The 19,816-nt window shown below is 42.8% G+C and overlaps 1 protein-coding gene across 1 annotated transcript in view; it reads right to left on the reverse strand.

The window, feature by feature from the left end:
• SNX31 (sorting nexin 31) overlaps positions 1–18,299 on the reverse strand; it is a 32,345-nt gene extending 14,046 nt beyond the window's left edge. The window contains exons 1-6 of the mRNA XM_063129900.1: positions 18,087–18,299; positions 16,756–16,830; positions 12,569–12,683; positions 12,234–12,298; positions 2,634–2,744; positions 825–915 (exon numbers count right to left, since the gene is read on the reverse strand). Coding sequence (XP_062985970.1) covers positions 825–915; positions 2,634–2,744; positions 12,234–12,298; positions 12,569–12,683; positions 16,756–16,830; positions 18,087–18,152 — 523 coding nt within the window. The 5' untranslated portion in view covers positions 18,153–18,299. The remainder of the gene's footprint in view (positions 1–824; positions 916–2,633; positions 2,745–12,233; positions 12,299–12,568; positions 12,684–16,755; positions 16,831–18,086) is intronic.
• Positions 18,300–19,816: the final 1,517 nt, after the last annotated feature.

Consider the following 19,816-nt stretch of genomic DNA (forward strand, 5'->3'; position numbering starts at 1 on the left):
TCTGGATGTATTGGACTACATCTCCCAGAATCCACCCAGGGATTCTGGGAGTTGTAGTCCAATACATCTGAAGGCTGGCTGGAGGGCTCTTGGGGAAGGCAGGGCTAGATTTGGGGAGGGCTGGGCTAGAGCAGTGGTTCTTAACCTTTTTTGAGTCACAGACCCTTTTGAAAATCCGGTGAAAGATATGGACCCCCTCCCTAGAAAAATGCACATAAGCACATAAACACATATACTTTATTTTATTGAAAATTGATTGCCTCATACAGTGTATGACATACACAAAGTATGAATAAATTTGACTTTCACGGACCCCCCTGACCCCTTGGGGGTCCATGGACCCCAGGTTAAGAACCCCTGAGCTAGAGTATATAAGACTAAAACATGTTCTTGAAGATGTCCACATGCAATAGGACACGTAAACCAATCAAGGCTCTTTAGGACGTGTACACAGCTTTCAAAACACATACTTGATTTCCTTACAGCATATGTTTCTGGCACGCACCAGTTAAAAACACAGCTTGTTAATCAAGCAACTGCAATGCTTTCTAACTTAAAAACAAGAGGAAGAGAAGGAAAATGGGTGTCCTCATGAAAGCAAACCAAAAGATGCTGCATTTTATAATTTAAAGGATTCATCTCTAAGAAATGCGGGTTCTAAGCTTTGTTTTCAGTTCTGAAGGTAGCTAAGGGAAAAAATCAGAGTCAAGTTATGATATTACTTCCACATATCTATTACCCATAAAGGTTTTCCACATTATACAAATGGAAAGAAAGGTTAATGCAGCACTTAGTGTGCTACTGCTACACAAAACACTTCTCACCCGTCAGCTCTCCGTTGTTGTGATCCTGAATAAGGAATAAGCTGAAATATCCAACTAGTTCTCTTGAAAGCTCGATCTTGTATGATACAACCTGGAGGGAGAGGGGGAAGAGAGGTACTTTCACCTTAGATTGAGAACAAGCAGTATAGACCAGGCTACCCTAACCTGGTCTCCTTGAGATGTGTTGGAGTACAATTCCCAACATCACTGAGCCACCATGGTCCAACACATTTCGAGGGCTCGTGCCTTTCAAGCACAGCCTTTCCCCCCACAGAAGTTTAGAGAGATCAAATCACTGAGGTAATACCTTTTCATGGGTTAATGGCAGTTTAGAGACGTTGCAACTTTTGAACTCCACAGAATTGTTCATCATGAAAAAATAAGTATTAAAAGCCTCTTGCCTTGTCCACCTCACTGATTCTATCCGTTTGCCTGCATCAATTCTTTTCCCCAGGAATCACTGGTACAATCCAAATAGCTTCCTCAAAAAAACACTAAATAAGGTCCCAGTTTTTGTCTCTGAAAAATAAGCACCTTAAGCAGGTACTTTGTCCCAAAATTCCTTGAGGTATTTGGACAGGCATAATAATAAACACCATATTGTTAGCTGGAGAGCAGATTAAAGATACTGTGTTGAATCCATACTTAGTCATGCTTAGAGCAGCCCGTGGAAGATCAATAGGACATAAATTTGTCATGACTAACTTGTCCCATTGATTTTTCAATAGGTCTACTCGAAGCAAGACTAAGTATAGATTAGATTTATTTTTAATAAATAAAATTGCTAAATATACTTATTTATTTATTTATTTAATTACATTTATATACCGCCCCACAGCCGAAGCTCTCTGGGAGGTTTACAACATTTAAAAATAGTAAACATTAAAAGTATACAATTTAAAAACACACACACACATAAAAACAGTATAAAAACAACAGTATCCATTTAAAAACAACAATTGTGGGGTCCATTAAAAACAAACTTAACGTTGTTAAATGCTGTTAAAATGCTGTTAAAAATGCCTGGGAGAAGAGAAAAGTCTTGACCTGGCGCCGAAAAGATAACAATGTTGGCGCCAGGCGAGCCTCATTGGGGAGATCATTCCACAGTCGGGGGGCCACCACTGAAAAGGCCCTCTCCCTTGTTGCCATCCTCCTACTTGTAAATGTTCATAGGAAATATCGTTGAATCCATTTGTAAAATTAATATGGATACTGGATACTGTTGTTTTATACTGCTGTTTTTATCTTTTTGATGGTTTTAAATTTTGTATACTTTTTAAATATTCACTGTTTTTAACTTTTGTAAACTGCCCAGAGAGCTTTGGCTATGGGGCGGTATATAAATTTAATAAATAAATAAAATTTAATAAAAATAAACATAAATACATAAGAAGAGCTGTGCTGGATCAGTCCATCTAGACCAGCCTTCCTCAACCTGGGGTGCTCCAGATGTGTTGGACTGCATCTCTCAGAATGGGAGTTGTAGTCCAACACATCTGGAGCGCCCCAGGTTGAGGAAGGCTGATCTAGACCAGCACTCTGTTCATACAGTGGCCTACCAGCTGTCGACCAGGGATCTACAAGCAGGTGCAACAGCACCCTCCCATCCATGTTCCCCAGCAACTGGTGTACATAGGCTTACTGCCTTTGATACTGGAGGTAGCACATAGCCATCAGGACTAGTAGCCATTGATAGCCTTCTCCCCCAGGAATTTATTCAACCTCCTTCTCAAGCCATCCAAATGGGTGGTCATCACTACAGCTTGTGTGGTCGCATCATAGATTTGTATAAAGGCAATTACTTACTTCTAGCACTCTTTCAGCAGTATCCGAAGTCTGAATATCTATTCTGAGATACCTTCCATCAGCAAGGTAAACATCCAGAAAGGCTCGCTGGGTTTGGATTTTAAATGTATCCTACAAGATGTGAAAAAACATGGGATTGGAATACATATGTCTCTGGCCCTTGTTACTGAAGGGGAAAATCTTCACCTCTTTACATCAGAAAAAAATATTAGCTGGTGAGTAAATTGGGACAGAAGAGTATGTCTTAAGTGAGAATATATCCACTATATGCTCTTAAGGCTTAAAAAACAGAACTACACTTAATGGTGTATGTTTTGTATGCTTTTTTATGTTGATGTTTGATTTTGTTTTTTGTAATGTTTATTTGTTCATTTTGTTTGTGTTTTAGAAAATAATAAAACATTTAAACAGCAAAAGAAGGGAAAAATGAACAACACATCTTGGTAAATTTCAAGAAGCAGATGGCAACATAATAAGGCTGCAACATTTAGTCAATTTTGACTAAAGATGGTCCCTGAATGCAAGCAACTGAAAACAAAAGAATACTTCCCCCCCCCCAAAAAAAACTACTTTTGTTCATATGCAGATTGAATTAAAATTCATAACTATTTGATTAAATGTATTTTAGTCAAGTGACAGCGCCACAATATACACAACTGTTGTAGCCTCCAGATATTTAGATCTTCAATTTTGTTTTCTCTTTCGCATTATACCTTCTTATGATTAGAACAAGTAATTATTTTTAGAACTAATTACGAGGATTAAGGAGTGTAAAGTGGCAACTGCTCCTTATAGGCAGTTCATTTGCAGCCACTTACAGTACAGGATGGAAATCTGGACTGTGCGTCACATATTGCATGTTCTATAATTTTTCTAACAAGACAAAAGCTCTGGGAGGTCATTTTGTTCAGATAAATAATGGTGCCTGGTATTCCATTAAGGCTAAAAACCTATACCCATTTTCCAGGGTGCAATCTCCATTGAACTCAACATGATTTATTGCTGAGTAGAGGATTGTATAGTAAGTCTCCCAGACCAATGGATCCTAGAATGTTTAGGATTTCCCACTGTTTTCAAAGTTAATGAATGCCATATATCCCAATGACCATGGGTTCAGTTCCATGTTCAAGCCTGGACTTAGAGTGCAAAATTCAACGTCGTGGAAATAGGAGCGCACTTTTATTTTTCTTGTAAAACAAAACTCATGATCATATGTATGTTTCTTTCCCTAATCTTTCTATACAGTTCCTTTGAACACTTAGCAATACGTATAGAGAGTCAGAATACCTTAAATATTTTACTTTAAACAAGCACTTTTGTTTCTTAAATCTACTTCTTGCATCTAGGGGGCAGGGGTAGTCCTACCATGAGGCCTGGTGAGGAAGCACAACTTAGGTGGCAGGATTTGTAGATACCATTAAAGGGCAGCAATTTGTCAATGATGTAATTTGCTATATTTTTACTACCAAAAAGGAAGGACATTTCCCATTGTATTTTCTGCATCTGAGTTCAAAAAAGTCTTGAGCCATTGCTCTTGTGACAAAATCCTTTAAAACTGTCAACAATTTATCACTGATGGAGCTGCCTTCTTCTAGCTCCACTCCTGTGATTGTGGGAAGCTTGAAAACTGAGCTGGAAGCTTCCCACAATCACAGCAGTGGAGTGGGAAGAAGGCAGCTCCATCAGTGATAAATTACTCAGTGAAAGATATTATTGAAGTAGAAAGTGATGGATTTCACGGTGGTCAATTTTAGATTAGGGAAAACCATGAGAAGTTGTGTTTTCATTTTTAAAGGTGAAGTCCCAAAAAGGACCCTCCACCTGAGAAACACCTGCGCACAAGACAAACTGTAAAAAGCAGCTTCAGGAGATGTCAAAGGCATAAGGACTGGAGCAGCCTTTCTCAACCTTGTGCCCTACAGATGGTTTGGATTACAATTCCCAACTTTCCTGATTTTTGGCCATGCTGCCTACGGCTGATGGGAGCTGAAGTCCAAATATCTGGCAGGCACCAGGCTGGGAAGGACTAGGCTGGAGGATTGCAGAGTTTTGGCTACTGGGTGATATAGAAATGTAATACATTTTCTACATGTCTCAAGCAATTTTGGGTCCTTCGTGAGGGTCCTTTCTAGAGGAAAATGTTGACACCCCCCGATCTGGATAAAACGTTACTCTGGTTAAACATTGCAGGGAAAGGAAGCTGCGGAATGGAGAGCCCTTATGTTGCCACCCCCAGGTTCTTGGAGGGCTGAATTAAGGGGCCTTTCCAGATATCAAAAATCCTAGCAGTTACTCTTAGCGCAACTGCACTAGCACTAACCCAAATCCGATGACAAGTATCCTGATCCCGTGGTATGCTGCAATAACAAGCCTTTCTGCTTCCCCATTACCGAGTATTGAGAGAAGATATACACCCCTACATGGAAGAAACGGAGTGCACAGCCTCCAAAAGTGAAAAGGGCTGGGGAGAAGTGGTGTTCCTGAGATATGAGGGGAAGGGTTTTTAAGCGTTTCCGAAGCACTCTTGTACTTGAGTGATGGCATGAGAAGAGTGCTTAGCTCTTCATGAGCCTTATCTTCTCTGTTTCACTGTTTGCACCATCCAGAACTCCTTGACAGTTTTGCGGGACCGTGGTAATCCTTTTACACACAGAGTTGCTATGTCTGCTGATAACCAAAAGGACAAACTGTGCGCTGTCCACATATTTGCTCTCAACTACACCACAAATTCAACTTGAGGATAATGACAGCATGGGAATGCCCTCCAGGGAAAAGGAGAAGGTGGTAGCACAGGCATTTGCCCAACTAATTTCCATACGAACCCTAAAACTGCCTTGGTTAATCTGGCCACTCAGTGGGCAAGATCAACCTGGGCAAGATCTCAATGGGGCCCCCGCTCTGAGGGAGCCTACCTTCTCATCAGCATTGTCACCACCTGCTGCTCTTCTTCCTCATTGTTGCTACCACCTGCATGCTTACCAGACAAAGGCCATGGCTAGACCTACCCGGGTCTAGCCTGACGGAGGGGGTATGATCTTGCGATATGGTTATCACGAGATCTCCCCCCCCTGTCTACACACGGCACGCGACATCCTAAGAGGAAGAGGACGTCGCGCCCACCATTTTGTTTTTAAAGGAGACGGAGTTCTTGTGCACAAAAGGTAAGGTTTTTTCAAAATAAAATAAAAATGCCCCGCTCTCCTCACCCCCAATGGTTACTTGCGAGGAGCCAGGACAAACTGCGACGCACGCCCACACGTTCCGCGGTCTCAAGATCATCCCAAGACCATGGAAAAAGCAGGATTAAAGAGTAGGACGATATCCTGGGGAAAGGGAGGCATCATCCCTCCCTGCTCCTGGGATGCCCTGTGCGTCATGTGGATGCACAGGGACAATCCTGGAGCGATCCCTGGGATATTGCCCCATCTAGCTATGCCCAAAGAGCCCTTGAGGAAGCAGGAAGTGGCATCTACTGGTCTACCACCACCATTATCTGGGCCAGGGAGGAGTGTGTGTATGAACAAGCAGGTTGCAATGTTGAAGAAGAGCAGATCCTGGGAAATCTTGTCGGGCACCTGCTGAGAGCCCACTGACCATGCCAACCTATGACGCCAGCCCTGTAACCATTATTGTCTGACTGATAATGGCTCTCCCAGGTCTCAAGCAAAGGTCTTTTATTTAATTTATTTATTTGTTTATTTATTTTATTACATTTTTATACCGCCCCATAGCCAAAGCTCTCTGGGCGGTTTACAGCCTAACTGTTATGAACTCCTCAATTAAAGGCTATTTGACCACCACCTTTTAACAAAAGACCTTGCATGTTCTGAATAAGAAATATTCTTGGGCAGAAGTCCTCAAGCTATGGTCAGCTGACAATTGTTGATTCACAAGCTCTGCTTGAGTGACCTGCAAAAAGTTTGCTGAACGATTAAGAGTACCTGTACTTGGCCCTGCACTTGATTTATTCCCCCCCCCCCCCCGATGTCAGAGATAGAGGTTGGTTAACCAGGGTTGGATTATCAAACAGGCTAATAAGGCCCTGCTTTTGTTAGCACTGTTAGTGCTGAAGACTTACAACTCCTTTTGTTCACACAACTATTTCAGAAAGCCTCCGGATCTTCTATAAAATATTTTACAAGACAGAATCACTGAATAACAAGACATATCTATCAAAAACATTTGCCAAGTATCTTCAGTACTGAAATTAATGTTTACTTAGCCTTCAACTGCTCTTTTTAAATGCACTTAAAGCACACAATGAAATACAATGGAATCTTGCTGTTTACATAGAATTTATGATCCTTTCCATAAATCAGCTTTCCTATTGAAAAATGACATGTGGAGATTTATGCTATCTTTTTGGCATCACATGCAGCATTACCACATGGGGGCCAGCTAGTCCAAAGGCATGCGGTGGAAGGTATCAGCATAACTCTGCTTGAGATTGCACCAGCACACAGGAGAAAGAAATTCAGATGTTGGATAACCAGAATGGGCAACATCTGAGCTTCTGCGCAGGCAAATACATTTGAATTGTTGCAGTTTACTGTCAAAACCCACGTTTGGGGTATTCACAAACTATATAGAGAAATGAAAGTAGCATATAGTTTCCATATAAACTTATGAAATATGGTTTCCATATAAACTTAGGTTATATGAAACTATATTTATGATCTATAACCCTGGACACACTGGCCTGGTTTGCACATAATCACAATCCAGGTTCTTTTAAAACCTGGTTCACCATGAGTAAAACAGCATGCTAATAAGTGCGGCTTAATTGCGCCCTCTTGGTTTCTACTGCCAGTGGGAGGGGCTAACCAAGCCAGGGATGGAACTTCCCTGGAAGTGAAGGGGAAATGGTCACAACCAGAAAATTTAAAAATGACATACAAACAGCAATAAAATCAGCATCTTTGGAAAAAAAACACCACAGCCCACCAATCGGGCTGTGCCAGAAGCCGCAGCAACCTTCCCTGTCCCCAAGTCAGCCAATGAACTCAGGACGGAGACACAGTTGCATCATAACACACACACACACACACACACACACACAAAGATGATACCACAGTGCCTGCCCTCAATCAGCTCCACTGGCACAGCTAGCAACAACCCCGCTACTGCAAATCCCCAGGCATCCTGAGAAGCAGAGGTTTAAATCCCCTTACACTTCTCCCCACCACTGTTTTATGAGCACAACACAGACAGAAGGAGCAAGAAGTTAGAGGAAAGGTTTGCATAATTGGTGTGGCTCATCATAGCTTATTTAAGCCATGACAAGCTGCGACACCTGTGGGTGCCATCCTGAAAATTCAAGCTGTGCTTGCAGCTTGTGTTGGCTGAACTCAGCAGGCGTAGGTTGCAAAACCCATGACCTGTTTTAGGGTTGCTTAACTACTACACAAACCACCCCACCAGGTTCGGATGACACAACAAACCACAGTCGCAGTTCGAATATTCAAAATGGCCACTAGCATGCATCACAACCTACCATCGCTTAAATAAGCGATGGTGAGCTGCTTGATTGTCTGAACAAGCCCAGAGGGATAGCCCACAGTCACATTGTTCTTTAGACAGGAGGTCTGCAGAAAGCACATGCAGCCCTCCTAGGGAAACAGTTCAAGACCAACCCAGGGAAGAAAATACTCTTTTGACAAGAAGCCAAGGGGAGGGGCCAGGAGATGGAACAAGGGCAGCCCACATACACTTGCCAACAACAAAAACTTCCAGTGGCTCATTGCATAGGACATAGGGTTGGGAAGCAGGAGATGGTAGTTCGAGCCCCAGCTGGCAGAAAGGATAAATATGGCTCCATTCATTTTCGCACAGTAGAAAAACTCATGTCAGGGCAAAAGGCAGTTAATGAACAAGTGGTAGTGTGAAGCAATTGGGTGTTGAGTTACAACATATCCTATACTCTGTCATGGCAACATGGGCTAGGCAGGGGTGGCTAGTCTTTAATCCCCCCAACTCCAATGAGAAGCAAATTCGTTCTGACAGGTCTAGACCTGGTACAAAGTTCCACCATTGATGGGGATGAGATAATGGGCTAGAGGAGTGTAAGATACAGCATAAATGTACTTTTCCCCTATGTTGCCCCATCCTACCCACAACTATGCCCATTTTAACCATTCTATGAGTATATCTTTGCTAACAGAACATCAGTATAGGGTTGGGCTCTGAAGCTTTAAAGGAATTGTCCTGATCTGTACTTTTTGTAATTCATTGTCATTTCACTTTGTTTACATTTCTTTTTTCTCATCACCCGTGTATATGCATCTCTGCCAACCGAGGATACACTCTTCATGCATTTTCTGAAATGGGCTCTGGTCCACAGTCAGTTGTGCCATAAGAAACCTGTTAGTCTTTAAGGTGCCACAAGATCCTTGGTCACATCATTTAAATATCCTTGTCCTCCATGTATTCATAAGGTATGGTTTTTACTGAATGCATGCGAGTATTGAGAAAATCATTGTTACTAAACTTTGCAATCATCTTCCCAACCTTTGCAAAGCTCTCACCCTTCCAAAGGACACCTGACCCCACCTTCTTGACTACACCCTACTCATAAGCTCTCAACCATGGAGAATACAGAAATGGAGTGTTGCAATTTGAACTTCCAGCCTCTAAGTACGTGCCAGACTGTAGCGGTCAGACAAAGGAATGTTGACATTTTCACATCAACACACCTATTGCTTCTCATCCCAATACAACCCAAAGCTATTTACTTAATGCCAAAGCCCAAGAAGCATGACATCTTTTAAATAAGCTCTACCAAAGTTATCTGGTAATATTTATGATATTCTGATTCTAAATGCTGAACTGGAACTGTTTGCATGACCGGTCTCCTGATGTTTAACTGAGGGCCTTGCTAGACCTACCTTTGAATCCAGTTGGGAGGAGGGGCCAGCCCATGCTAAAAGTAGCGCGGGCCATCGCCCCTGTCTACACGTAAGATGTGACGGGCTGTAGGAACGACCCGTCGCGTCTGCCATTTTTTTTCAGTTTAAAAGGGCCATGTGCGCAGGAGTGCACCAACGATAAAAGAAGGCTTTTTTTTTAAAGGGTTCCCTGCTCCCCCCCCCGCCCCTGATTTCCCCCCCCTGGCCACGATCCCCCCCGCCCGTGATCTCCGATCCCCCCATTCCCCCCTGGCTCCTTTCCCCCCATCCCCCCGGCTCCGTTTCCCCCCCATCTCCCCCCCTGACCTGATGGCTGCAGCGCTGTCTGCCGCTTTTCCTGGCTACTCACGAGTAAATGCGGTAGCCGGGAAAAGCGGTGGAACGGGCTACATGCCCGCGGTCTTGGGCCCGAGACTGCAGGAAATACCGGGCCACAACTGGTGCCAGTTATCCCGGGCCAAAGGAGGGTTACCCCTGCCTGAGCCCGGGATCCCCTGTACATCATCTGGATGCACAGGGGCCGGGCCGGGGCTCACACCGGGCTACCCTGTCATCTAGCAAGGCCATGAGTGTTGATTATGGTGGTATTTTATTATGTTTTTTTCTTGTATTTTAACTGAATCATTGATGTACTCTTGTTGGGAACCTGCTGGTTGAAAAGTGGGATAGAAATAGAATAAATTAAATCTTTAGAAGACACAAAACATTAGAACTGGGCCAGATGAAATCTTCCAGGATGCATCAGCATCCTCAAAGGGCTGGCAACAAACCCCCACACCTTTTCAGGTTGTTGGCACTCATAATTTTCAGCTTGTTGTTTCTCATAATTGGTTGACACCACCTAATTATGAGAACAAGAGGAGACTAAAAATAAAACCAATACAAATGTGTATTTCTTTTAACCAAAGGCTATAAAACCTGAAAGATCAAAGCAATTATCACTTCAATGGGTAATACTAATAGCAAGAATACAGATAAAAGAACATCAAATTATAACCTTATTTAGATACTCTAGGGTGCAATCCTATGCATGTTTAGACAAAAAAAAGTCCTACAAGTCCCAGCATAATTGGTTGGAGAATGTTAGGAGTTGTAGGACTTCTTTCTCTCTGACGGGTCCATCACACCTAAACGTTTGCCCTGGTTTGCCCTCGTATTATCCCCCTCTGTTTATGTAGTGTTTGAAAGCCTTACGTTTCATTCATCTTTAGACCTCTCCTGCGCACCGGCAAATCACTGTTTCCCCCCACCCCCCGCAGATCTCCTTTGTACCTCCCCTTACAGGGTATTGGTTGGTCGCAGTTGGCCACCTCGCCCTCCTTAGTGATCGACATGGCGTGCTGGAGAAAAGGCACGCCCCCTCCCTTTCATCAGCAATACTGCCCTTTAACACACACCGTCAGAGCATCAGATTGAGTACGATCGGATAAAAATACACATCGAGGGTTGAGCGCGTTGCCGGAAAAAACATTCTTTCCCCACACCAAGAAACCTCACAAAGAGAGGGGGAAGAGGCGAGATCATGGTGGGACATGGACGACGTCATGAGAGCCCTCAGGAAACAACGCACAGCAAGAGTGGGCTATATAGGCCCAGCATTGGGCAAAAGGTGGGATACTACTACTACTACTACTACTAACAACAACAACAACAATTCTGGTGTGATGGAGCTTTAAATGTACATAGGATTGCACCCTTCAAGTTTCAAGTCACTTCAGCAAGAGTTTGCTCATGTTAGTATACTCAACTCAAATTACAATTGCTGCCTGTATGATTCCTACAGATTTTGATAGTTTACTTCATACAAATAAGAACTCATTCCCTGAGTGTGGATCCTTACGTAGCCAAAACAGCACCATCAATGCACAAAAGGGAGGTATCAGCACACTTGGGGGAACCCAAAGGCTTACAATAGAAAAAAATATTTAGAAAAACCTTAGGTAGAACAATCCTATGGTCCCTGGGAGAGTGTCCCAAGGACATATTGGATTACCCCTCCCAAGGCTGTAGACACTTCTACAATCTTAGAAGGGGGAATTCAAGATCAGGCTGTTTTCGCCCTGCTCCCCACTGTGGTGGTTGCTCTTTCAAGGTTGCAATAGTGACCTCAGAGAGGTCAAAAAAGGGTCAGAACACTGGAAAGGGAGAGAGGAGAGGCCAGTAACTGCAGGAACCTATGGCCTTACCATTGCCATCTCCCCCCACAATAAGGTGGGTTAGTTAGACATGGTCAGCATGCTGTCTAGCTGAAATGTTTTAATGAGGAATGGGAGGCAAAATTGCCTCAATTCTATTTCTGCCCTATCTGATCCCTGCCAGCAGCGCATAAGATAGACAGAGAACTCTGATCTTGGAGCCCTCTGTCTATTGACAGAGGCATCTATAGTTTTGCTCTCTAAGAGTGTGTGTGCGTGACACCCAAAACAGTCCAATGTGGATTGAGCATGTTTAGGTGGGCATAGAATGGAATATGCTGGAAAAGGGCATGGCTGGCACCACAAACAGGAACACTCCATGCTGCAATATTTGTTGCAGGTCCCACTTGTTACTTTTAAATAACAAGCTAATTTTCCACCTTCAGTAGCTTATCTTCCTTGCTATAGGAGGAAGCAAAATTAAGTATAAATATAGAAAGACGCAAAGAACAAAGGCAGCAGGATTTTTTTAAAGGAGCTTTTTGAAAGAGTCAACTTACCTGTTGTAATTTCCTAAAGAAACTAATGAAGACATCACTGTTTGTAATACTTGGATCAATTGACACTGAAAGCAAAGACACAGAAATCAGGATTGATTCCTAAAAGGCAGAGAGAAGAAACAAATATATATAGTATAACATATGCTATCATTGACTCTTTTATGACTGATAGGTTGTCTCATATGCAAATCTAGCTTAAGTCTCATTGATTCCAGTGGCTCTACTCTAAGTTGGACTAACATTGAATGCATCTCTATAGTTCTATGGAAACACAGTATGCATAAATGTCATCATTAAAATCTATTTGTTATAATAACAATGAAGATTCACTATACCATTCTGTAGATACTGTTCTAGCTGAGCTCTCCTTTCATCAGCCATTGATTTCGTCATTGCAAGGTAGAATTTTGGAGGAAAGGAAGGCACCTCTCTGCCAAAGACCCGCCTTAACTGAAAATACAGTTAAATCTAGAATGGTACCAACATATTCCTGATATTTTTATAATCAAACAATGTTACCATGTGTCAAATAATAAAAAGATACTCATCCACAAATCCCTGAGAAAAATTACCTCCAAAGGATATTGATATTAACGAAGAATCTCAAGTTAGCTTATTCATTTCATCTCATCTGAATTTAGTTGTCATGTCTGTTTTCATAATTATGTTCAGGATTATGTTTCATATTCTGTATATACTGAAATGCAGAATACTCTGAGCTCTGCCACTGGCCAGGGAACCAAGGACCCCTGGGTCATTGCTTCCCTGGCCATAATCCTCAATTATTATGACTTGAGAATGCTGCAACTTTCAAAAAATGAAAGAGAACTTAAAGAGGCACCTCCCACCCCAATCTACAGTCCTATGTAAAAGTTATTCAGATGGCCATGCAGAGAATTTTCAAAGGCAATTGCAAAACAAGTATACTGCATTATATTGCTTCAAGGGCTTTTTGAGCTGAACTGATCAGTGTCAGTTTTGGGACAACATTTTGTAGTAGCGGTTAATATTTATTGAAAGCCCCAAATTTCAATGCCTTGTATAGTGAAGTCTTCTTTCTTAGAAAGAGTGTGATTTCCAAATGTTTTACAACTGTTTCTATACAACCATTAAAGATACAGGAGCCCTGTCCTCCTTTTCAGTTCACCCTACTGGAACTGAACAATTTACAAAAAGCACACTTTACACAAGGAACAACAACACCATGAGTCAATTTATATAATTTCTTCAGAGAACAAAAACTCACAGGGGTAAAGCAGAGATGTGGAAACAAGTAACCCAGGTGGCTGTCCTGATTGATAAGCTCTCCCTTCCTGGCTAGTTTCCTCAGCCTTCACCTCACCCAAGCACAAACAAACATTTTCCAGCTATTAGGAAAATCGTAATTGTGGAGCAATCCTACATGCGTAGCCTTGGATAGCAATGCTGGATTGTGAAAACCGGTATATTGTATAAAGGATTGTGTAAAGCAGTATGATGCCTCATTTGCTTCACATATTGTAATTATGTTGGTTACTAGGGCCTTAGCTAGACCTAAGGTTTATCCCGGGATCATCCCTGTTCATGTAAATGTCACACAGGATATCCCGGGAGCAGGCAGGGACGACCCCAGGATGATCCCGGGATAAACCTTAGGTCTAGCTAAGGTAGGGTGACCATATGAAAAGGAGGACAGGGCTCCTGTATCTGTAACAGTTGTATTGAAAAGGAATTTCAGCAGGTGTCATTTGTATATATGGAGAACTTGGTGAAATTCCCTCTTCATCACAACAGTTAAAGCTGCAGGTGCCCTGCCCTCTTTTAAATCTGGTCACTCTAGTATAGCTCCTGCACTTTAACTGTTGTGATGAAGAGGGAATTTCACCAGGTTCTCCATGTATACAAATGACACCTGCTGAAATTCCCTTTTCTATGCAACTGTTAAAGATACAGGAGCCCTGTCCTCCTTTTCATATGGTCACCCTAAGCTAAGGCCTAGGTCTATTTTTTTTAAAGGTGCATCTATGTCATGGAATCTGAATTAGTGATAGCATCATTCTAGCAAGTAAACTGAATCTGGTGTTGGGAGCTAACACAATTTGAATTTTCCTATAGACAGGTGCTTTTTAAAAAAGCTATTGAGTGGTTTTTTTCATGCCTGGGGGAAATATTTGTCAAAGTTTATTAAATATGGTTTTAATTTTTGTGAATCGCCCAGAGAGCTTCGGCTATTGGGCGGTATAAAAATGTAATAAATATAAATAAATAAATAAATAAATATCCCTGGGTTCTGTGCTAAGGACGTCTGAAATGGAAGAGAAATCTGTTCTTTTCAATGTTACTTAATTCTTCTTTCATAGCATTTTGGAAGTTCACTACTACTAGTTGCAAGAAAAAGAAGAAACTTTAAGCCTTTAATGGGAGCTAAATAAAAAATAGTAGAGAAATAAGAGAAAGAAGCTAGCCTTCCTTCAACTATACATTTCCTATTTCTTTGTATTTTTCTTTGATCTGTCATAAACATATACCAGATGCCCTGGCAATAAGCCCAAGAGATCTGCCATGGTCTGGCCTAAGCTGTCATATCAATTAACAGTGAAATCTGAGGTATGCTTACTAGGGAGTAAATCCCATTGAGCTCAATGGGACTTACTTCTGGGTAAACATGCATAGGACTGAACTATACATAACTTAATCCGAAGGCTGGACACATAGAGCTTTGTACACTTCCACATCCTTTTCAAACTCACCATACCCCTAAACATTAATCAAATAAACTAGGATGCTGCCCAATATGTTTTTTCTTATCAACACCAAAAGATTATGGATATGTTATTTTCATATCCTCATAAAGACAACTGAAAAGAACTTATTAAAAATGAAGGCATGATGGGCAATGTCAGGTGCATATCAACACCTTCTCATAAGAAACTAAAGTAAGGTCCTTTTCTTGAATATGTCTCACCCTGTCAAACTCCAACAACTGCTGGCCTTCCAAAATTTTACTTCGTTAGAGAATTACACAATCATCAAACTGAGGGTATATTTAATTAGAAACCTATCTTGGTTTTGTAATAGTTTAACAGTCATGGCTCCTTGACCAAAGAGTTTTGGGAATGATAGTTTGTAGAGGCTGCTGCCAATTCAATAAAAAAAATATATCCTATGTTTCCCTCACAGAATTACAGTTCCCAGAGGGAGAGGGAATCAATATTCAATGAGTATGGAAACTTTGCATTTGCCTTGTAAGAGCCCTGAGTTGTTGTTATTAACATCGTTGTTGCTGTTATTATTATTAATACTATTGCTGTTATTAATTTCATTTCTATGCTGCCCAATAGCCAAAGCTCTCTGGTGGTTTACAGCAATTCATAAAATAATAAAATACAACATAAAATGCTTCATAAAAATATACATATACATTTTTTTTAACAATTTATACAGATAAAAACATATTCAATAAAATACTAGACCTGTTGACATGATTGGCATAAATGTCACATCATATGCCACTAAGTACCATTAAATGCCTGGAAGTAGAAAGCAGTCTTAACCTGGCACCAAAAAGATGACAGTGTTGGCACCAGGTGGGCCTTAGTGAGGAGCTCATGCCACAGTCTGGGAGCCACCACTGAGAAGGTTGCATACTGGTTTTAACTGGTTGGGTGCTGTTTATTTCTTTTTGTTGTTTTAAGTTATTTGTTTTATGTTTTAATTAAAATGTTATCTTTTTTTTCTATTATAGCTGCCTTGAGCACCAATTTGGAGGGAAAGGGAGGATACAAATTTAATAAATAAAAAATATAAACGTTCCTCTTCTGCAGCAAGCACCTCCACTGATGTTTTATGTAATGTGAGTGTGCAATTGCACAATTACTAGACTGAAAAATATAATGAGTCCTGTTTCTATTTGCCCTCCCACAATTGTTCAATTTTCAACCATTTTAGGGTGGGGCAAATACTTTCCCCTCTGTGGTAAGACTCGCTCCAAAAATACTTCTATTCATGGCTTCATAATTTCATTGGAACAATTAGAATTAAATGCGTACAGGCACAATTTGCCTATAAAGAATTAATGGGTATACACATCCTAATACTTACTGCCCTTGACTTTTGTAATTGAAAAGAGCAAACGGATTATCGCTTTCCAGTTCTGAAAATATTCTACAGGAATATTCTCCAAGGGCATGATGGGAGAGCAGAAATGTAATTAACCTCTTTTGAAGCACACCATACATCAAGTTTCATGTAACAGTAAACTGCTAGCATACAGATAATCTCATCCGTGTAGAAAATTTAGAAGGGTATCAGATGCTTCAAAATGAGTTAACATTTACACAGCCAGCCAGCCAAGTTGAAAAGGTGCTTCAACATTTATGGTTGAAATATTTTGGTGACTACACTCACACACACACACAATTAATGTTATTAGAATGCTCCATTTCCACATGAAATATATCCTCTGAAAGATTTTCTGGCAGAACATGAAAAAGAAGCTGCGATATTGGATGGAGAAGAACAGTAATGAACTGGAATGTCTTACCTGTTCATTCCAGCGGTGCAACTGACTGTAGCGAACCTTACAGAAGAGGAAGCCTTCCAGATACACTGAGTACAGCTGAAAATACACAGTCTCCAAATAAATCCTCTTAGGAGAGTTAGGGATTTTGTGTCTTCCCATTACCTACACTCACTTCCCCTTTCTAAAGCCCCACTGTTCTTTTCAAACCGATTTTTCAAATTCTCTGGATGGCAGCATCCCCCAGGACAACAGCACACACAATATGCTATACACCCCCACCCACACCCCCTATACAGTCTCTCATGCTCCTTATAGACAGACTGCCTGTCAACTCTCAATCCCCATCCCACAGAGAGGTATCCTCCTACCTTCCCAATGTAAAACGCCCTTTGCTAGCCTAGGCTTGCCAGATATCAGTTATTTTTAAAGGGCTGGCCCTTACACCAGATCATGACAGTTTCAGAAGAGGTATGCATTATTTCAGGTATCAGAACAGGGTACTTTTTCCTTCTCCTGAAATACAAATCTGTATCATTCCCTCCAAGCCTTAACTTCAACAAAAGCCCATGTCTTCTTCCTACAGCCCCTGCTGTGCTTCTGGCAGTCATCCCACCCCACCCCTTCTTGCACACAACAAGGGTGCCCCCTACCCCCACTCCACATGCCACATAGTTTCGTCACCATGCCGCCTTTCATACACACTTTCCCCCACCCAACCCGCCACCACACATAAACTCACCCATTAAAGGTTCCCCACCCTACCCCGTCAAGGGCTTGCGGCTTGCCTGCAACTGGCAGTCAAGTCCAGGCCGTGGTCCGCCTACCGACAGAGCCCCTCTGTATAACGCCATACCACGCGCTGCGCCCTCCGCCTCCATCTCCCCTCAACCCTCCTCACGCTTGTCACACACAAGCAGCCCGGGAGAGGATGATGCAATTCGGTTCAGGGGGATACATTCGGCCGCCCTTATGCAGCTCCAGCGCGTTCTGGCGGGGCCGGGGGGTGGGCCGGGGGCCGAAGGCGCGATGCCCTCCTACTCCGGCGCGATGGTGGCGCCTTCACATCGCCGTCTGGTGCAGCACCGGGCAGACACGCCCGCTGAACGGGGCTCTTCTTCCCTCTCGCCTTACGAGCCCCGCGCCAGCCTTTCCCAGCCGGGCGCCCTCCAGATGAGCTGGACCGCAACTGGGGATGATGGGAGCTGCAGTCCAACAGATCTATGGTGGGGGACCCGGCTAGGGAAGGCTGCCCTATTACACCCACCGGCCCCGCCCAGCTCTCAGGCAGTCGCCCCAAACGCGATTGCGGCGAGTCCACCCGCCACCTCCCTCGTCCAGACGAGCTACTTCACCACGTAGCGGCCGCCAAACTTCTCTAGCAACTCTTCGGAAAGAGGGATACTGAAGTGCATCTTCATGGTGCTGGACGACAGCGCGGGAGAGGAGGAGGAGGAGGACAAGAAGCCGCTCGCTTGGCCGCGCCGTACAAATGGGGCAGGGCAGCCGCGGGAGCATTTGTTTTCCTCACGTGATGGAGGAGGCGGAGATGGGACGAGGTTGTCTCCTCCCGGGAGGGCGGGAAAGCACCAAGAGGTGTGTGTGGCACCACAGGTTGGCTAAATGTGTGGCTGCGCCGGGGAAGTTGCGGCTGTCTCAGTTTCTCCTCAGTACCCGAGAGAGGGCGGAGGATAAAGAAATGCCACATGCTTTTTACATTAGGTTTAAAAAATGGCTCCTCCTCGTAAGGAGAGTAGCACGAACAGGCTCTTATGGAACCTCCCACTAGGGCATTTGGGAAACCAGAGCTTCCTAACGCACCTTTAACAAAAAATAGCCCCTGGGCAGAGGTTTATTCGTTTATAATTAGGTGCTATAAGTATATTGAATTGAGAAAATATGAAGAAAAAATACCAGGCGCGTTTTTTATTACATTCAGTGGTGTAATAGTAGGTTTGGAAATGCAGGCGCTCATCATGACAGTCCCCGCAGCCACGCCCCAAAGGGAAACCATAAAATGCAGGCAGCGGCATTGGCTCACTTCAACAAACCAGTGCCAGCAGTTTTCATCTCCTTCAGAAGCAGGTCTTTTGTAAGGCAAAGTGGGTCTTAAATGCCCATCCAAGACCAGGCCACCCCAAAATGCTTTGCATTACAACAGGGATAGCTCACAGCTATATATGTTGCTGAAAAAAGTTACCCCTACTCTGCCAGGAAGCTAGTGTGAGGATTGCAGCTAAACTTAGAGGGAACAGGGAATTCTGAGTGGGTGGCCGATGTTGTCAATGTCTCTTCTAATAACAATAAAAAAGCGCCAGTGCTGCTTAGCCCTGCTTAGTTTCAGTAAAGAGGCTGCATCATCTGTGCTGTTTCATTTTGTGAAGTGCTGATAGCAAGCACCATAGACCAGTGGTCTGACTCCTAGAAGGCAGCTTTGCATGTTCCTACAGTTCATCTATAGCAGGGGTGGGGAGCAGGTGGCCCTCCAGATGCCATTGGATTACAATTCCTATAATCTCTTGCCATTGCTGGCTGGGATTGATGGAAGTTGGATTCCAACATCATCTGGAAGGCCACAAATTCCCCAATCTACAAATAGTAAAGTTAACACTTTTTGTTCCTTTCAGTGCTCCTGTGTCTTCATCAGCATGATGAGTTTTAAAAGGAGGGGGAGAACTGAGGCACACTCAGGTACACAGGACGTGGCATATTAGGCCTAATATGTTTTGGTGAAGGTCTTCCTTAGACACAGTGTGTGAGACAAAATTGTTGACAGACTGACGCCAATTGTTTTTTGCAAGCTCAATTTTCAAGTAAGTACGCCTGGCTTTTCTTGCGTCTACAATTTTGTCTCACATTATCCCTGAAGACGACCATTGTTGAAATGCATTGGCCTAATAAACTACTTTCCTGTATACCTATAATAAAACCTTTTCTCCCCACCTTTCTGTATTGACATTCTCCCTTTAATTCTTGTTTGGAAATTCAACAAGGGCAGACTTTTGTTGCACTGAACAGCCATTGTGAGTGAAGCAACTCAAGCTATCTATGGAGACAAAGCTGCTATACTTTAAATAGTTGTACA

Source organism: Elgaria multicarinata, chromosome 7 (assembly GCF_023053635.1).
Source record: "Elgaria multicarinata webbii isolate HBS135686 ecotype San Diego chromosome 7, rElgMul1.1.pri, whole genome shotgun sequence".
Taxonomy (NCBI): domain Eukaryota; kingdom Metazoa; phylum Chordata; class Lepidosauria; order Squamata; family Anguidae; genus Elgaria; species Elgaria multicarinata.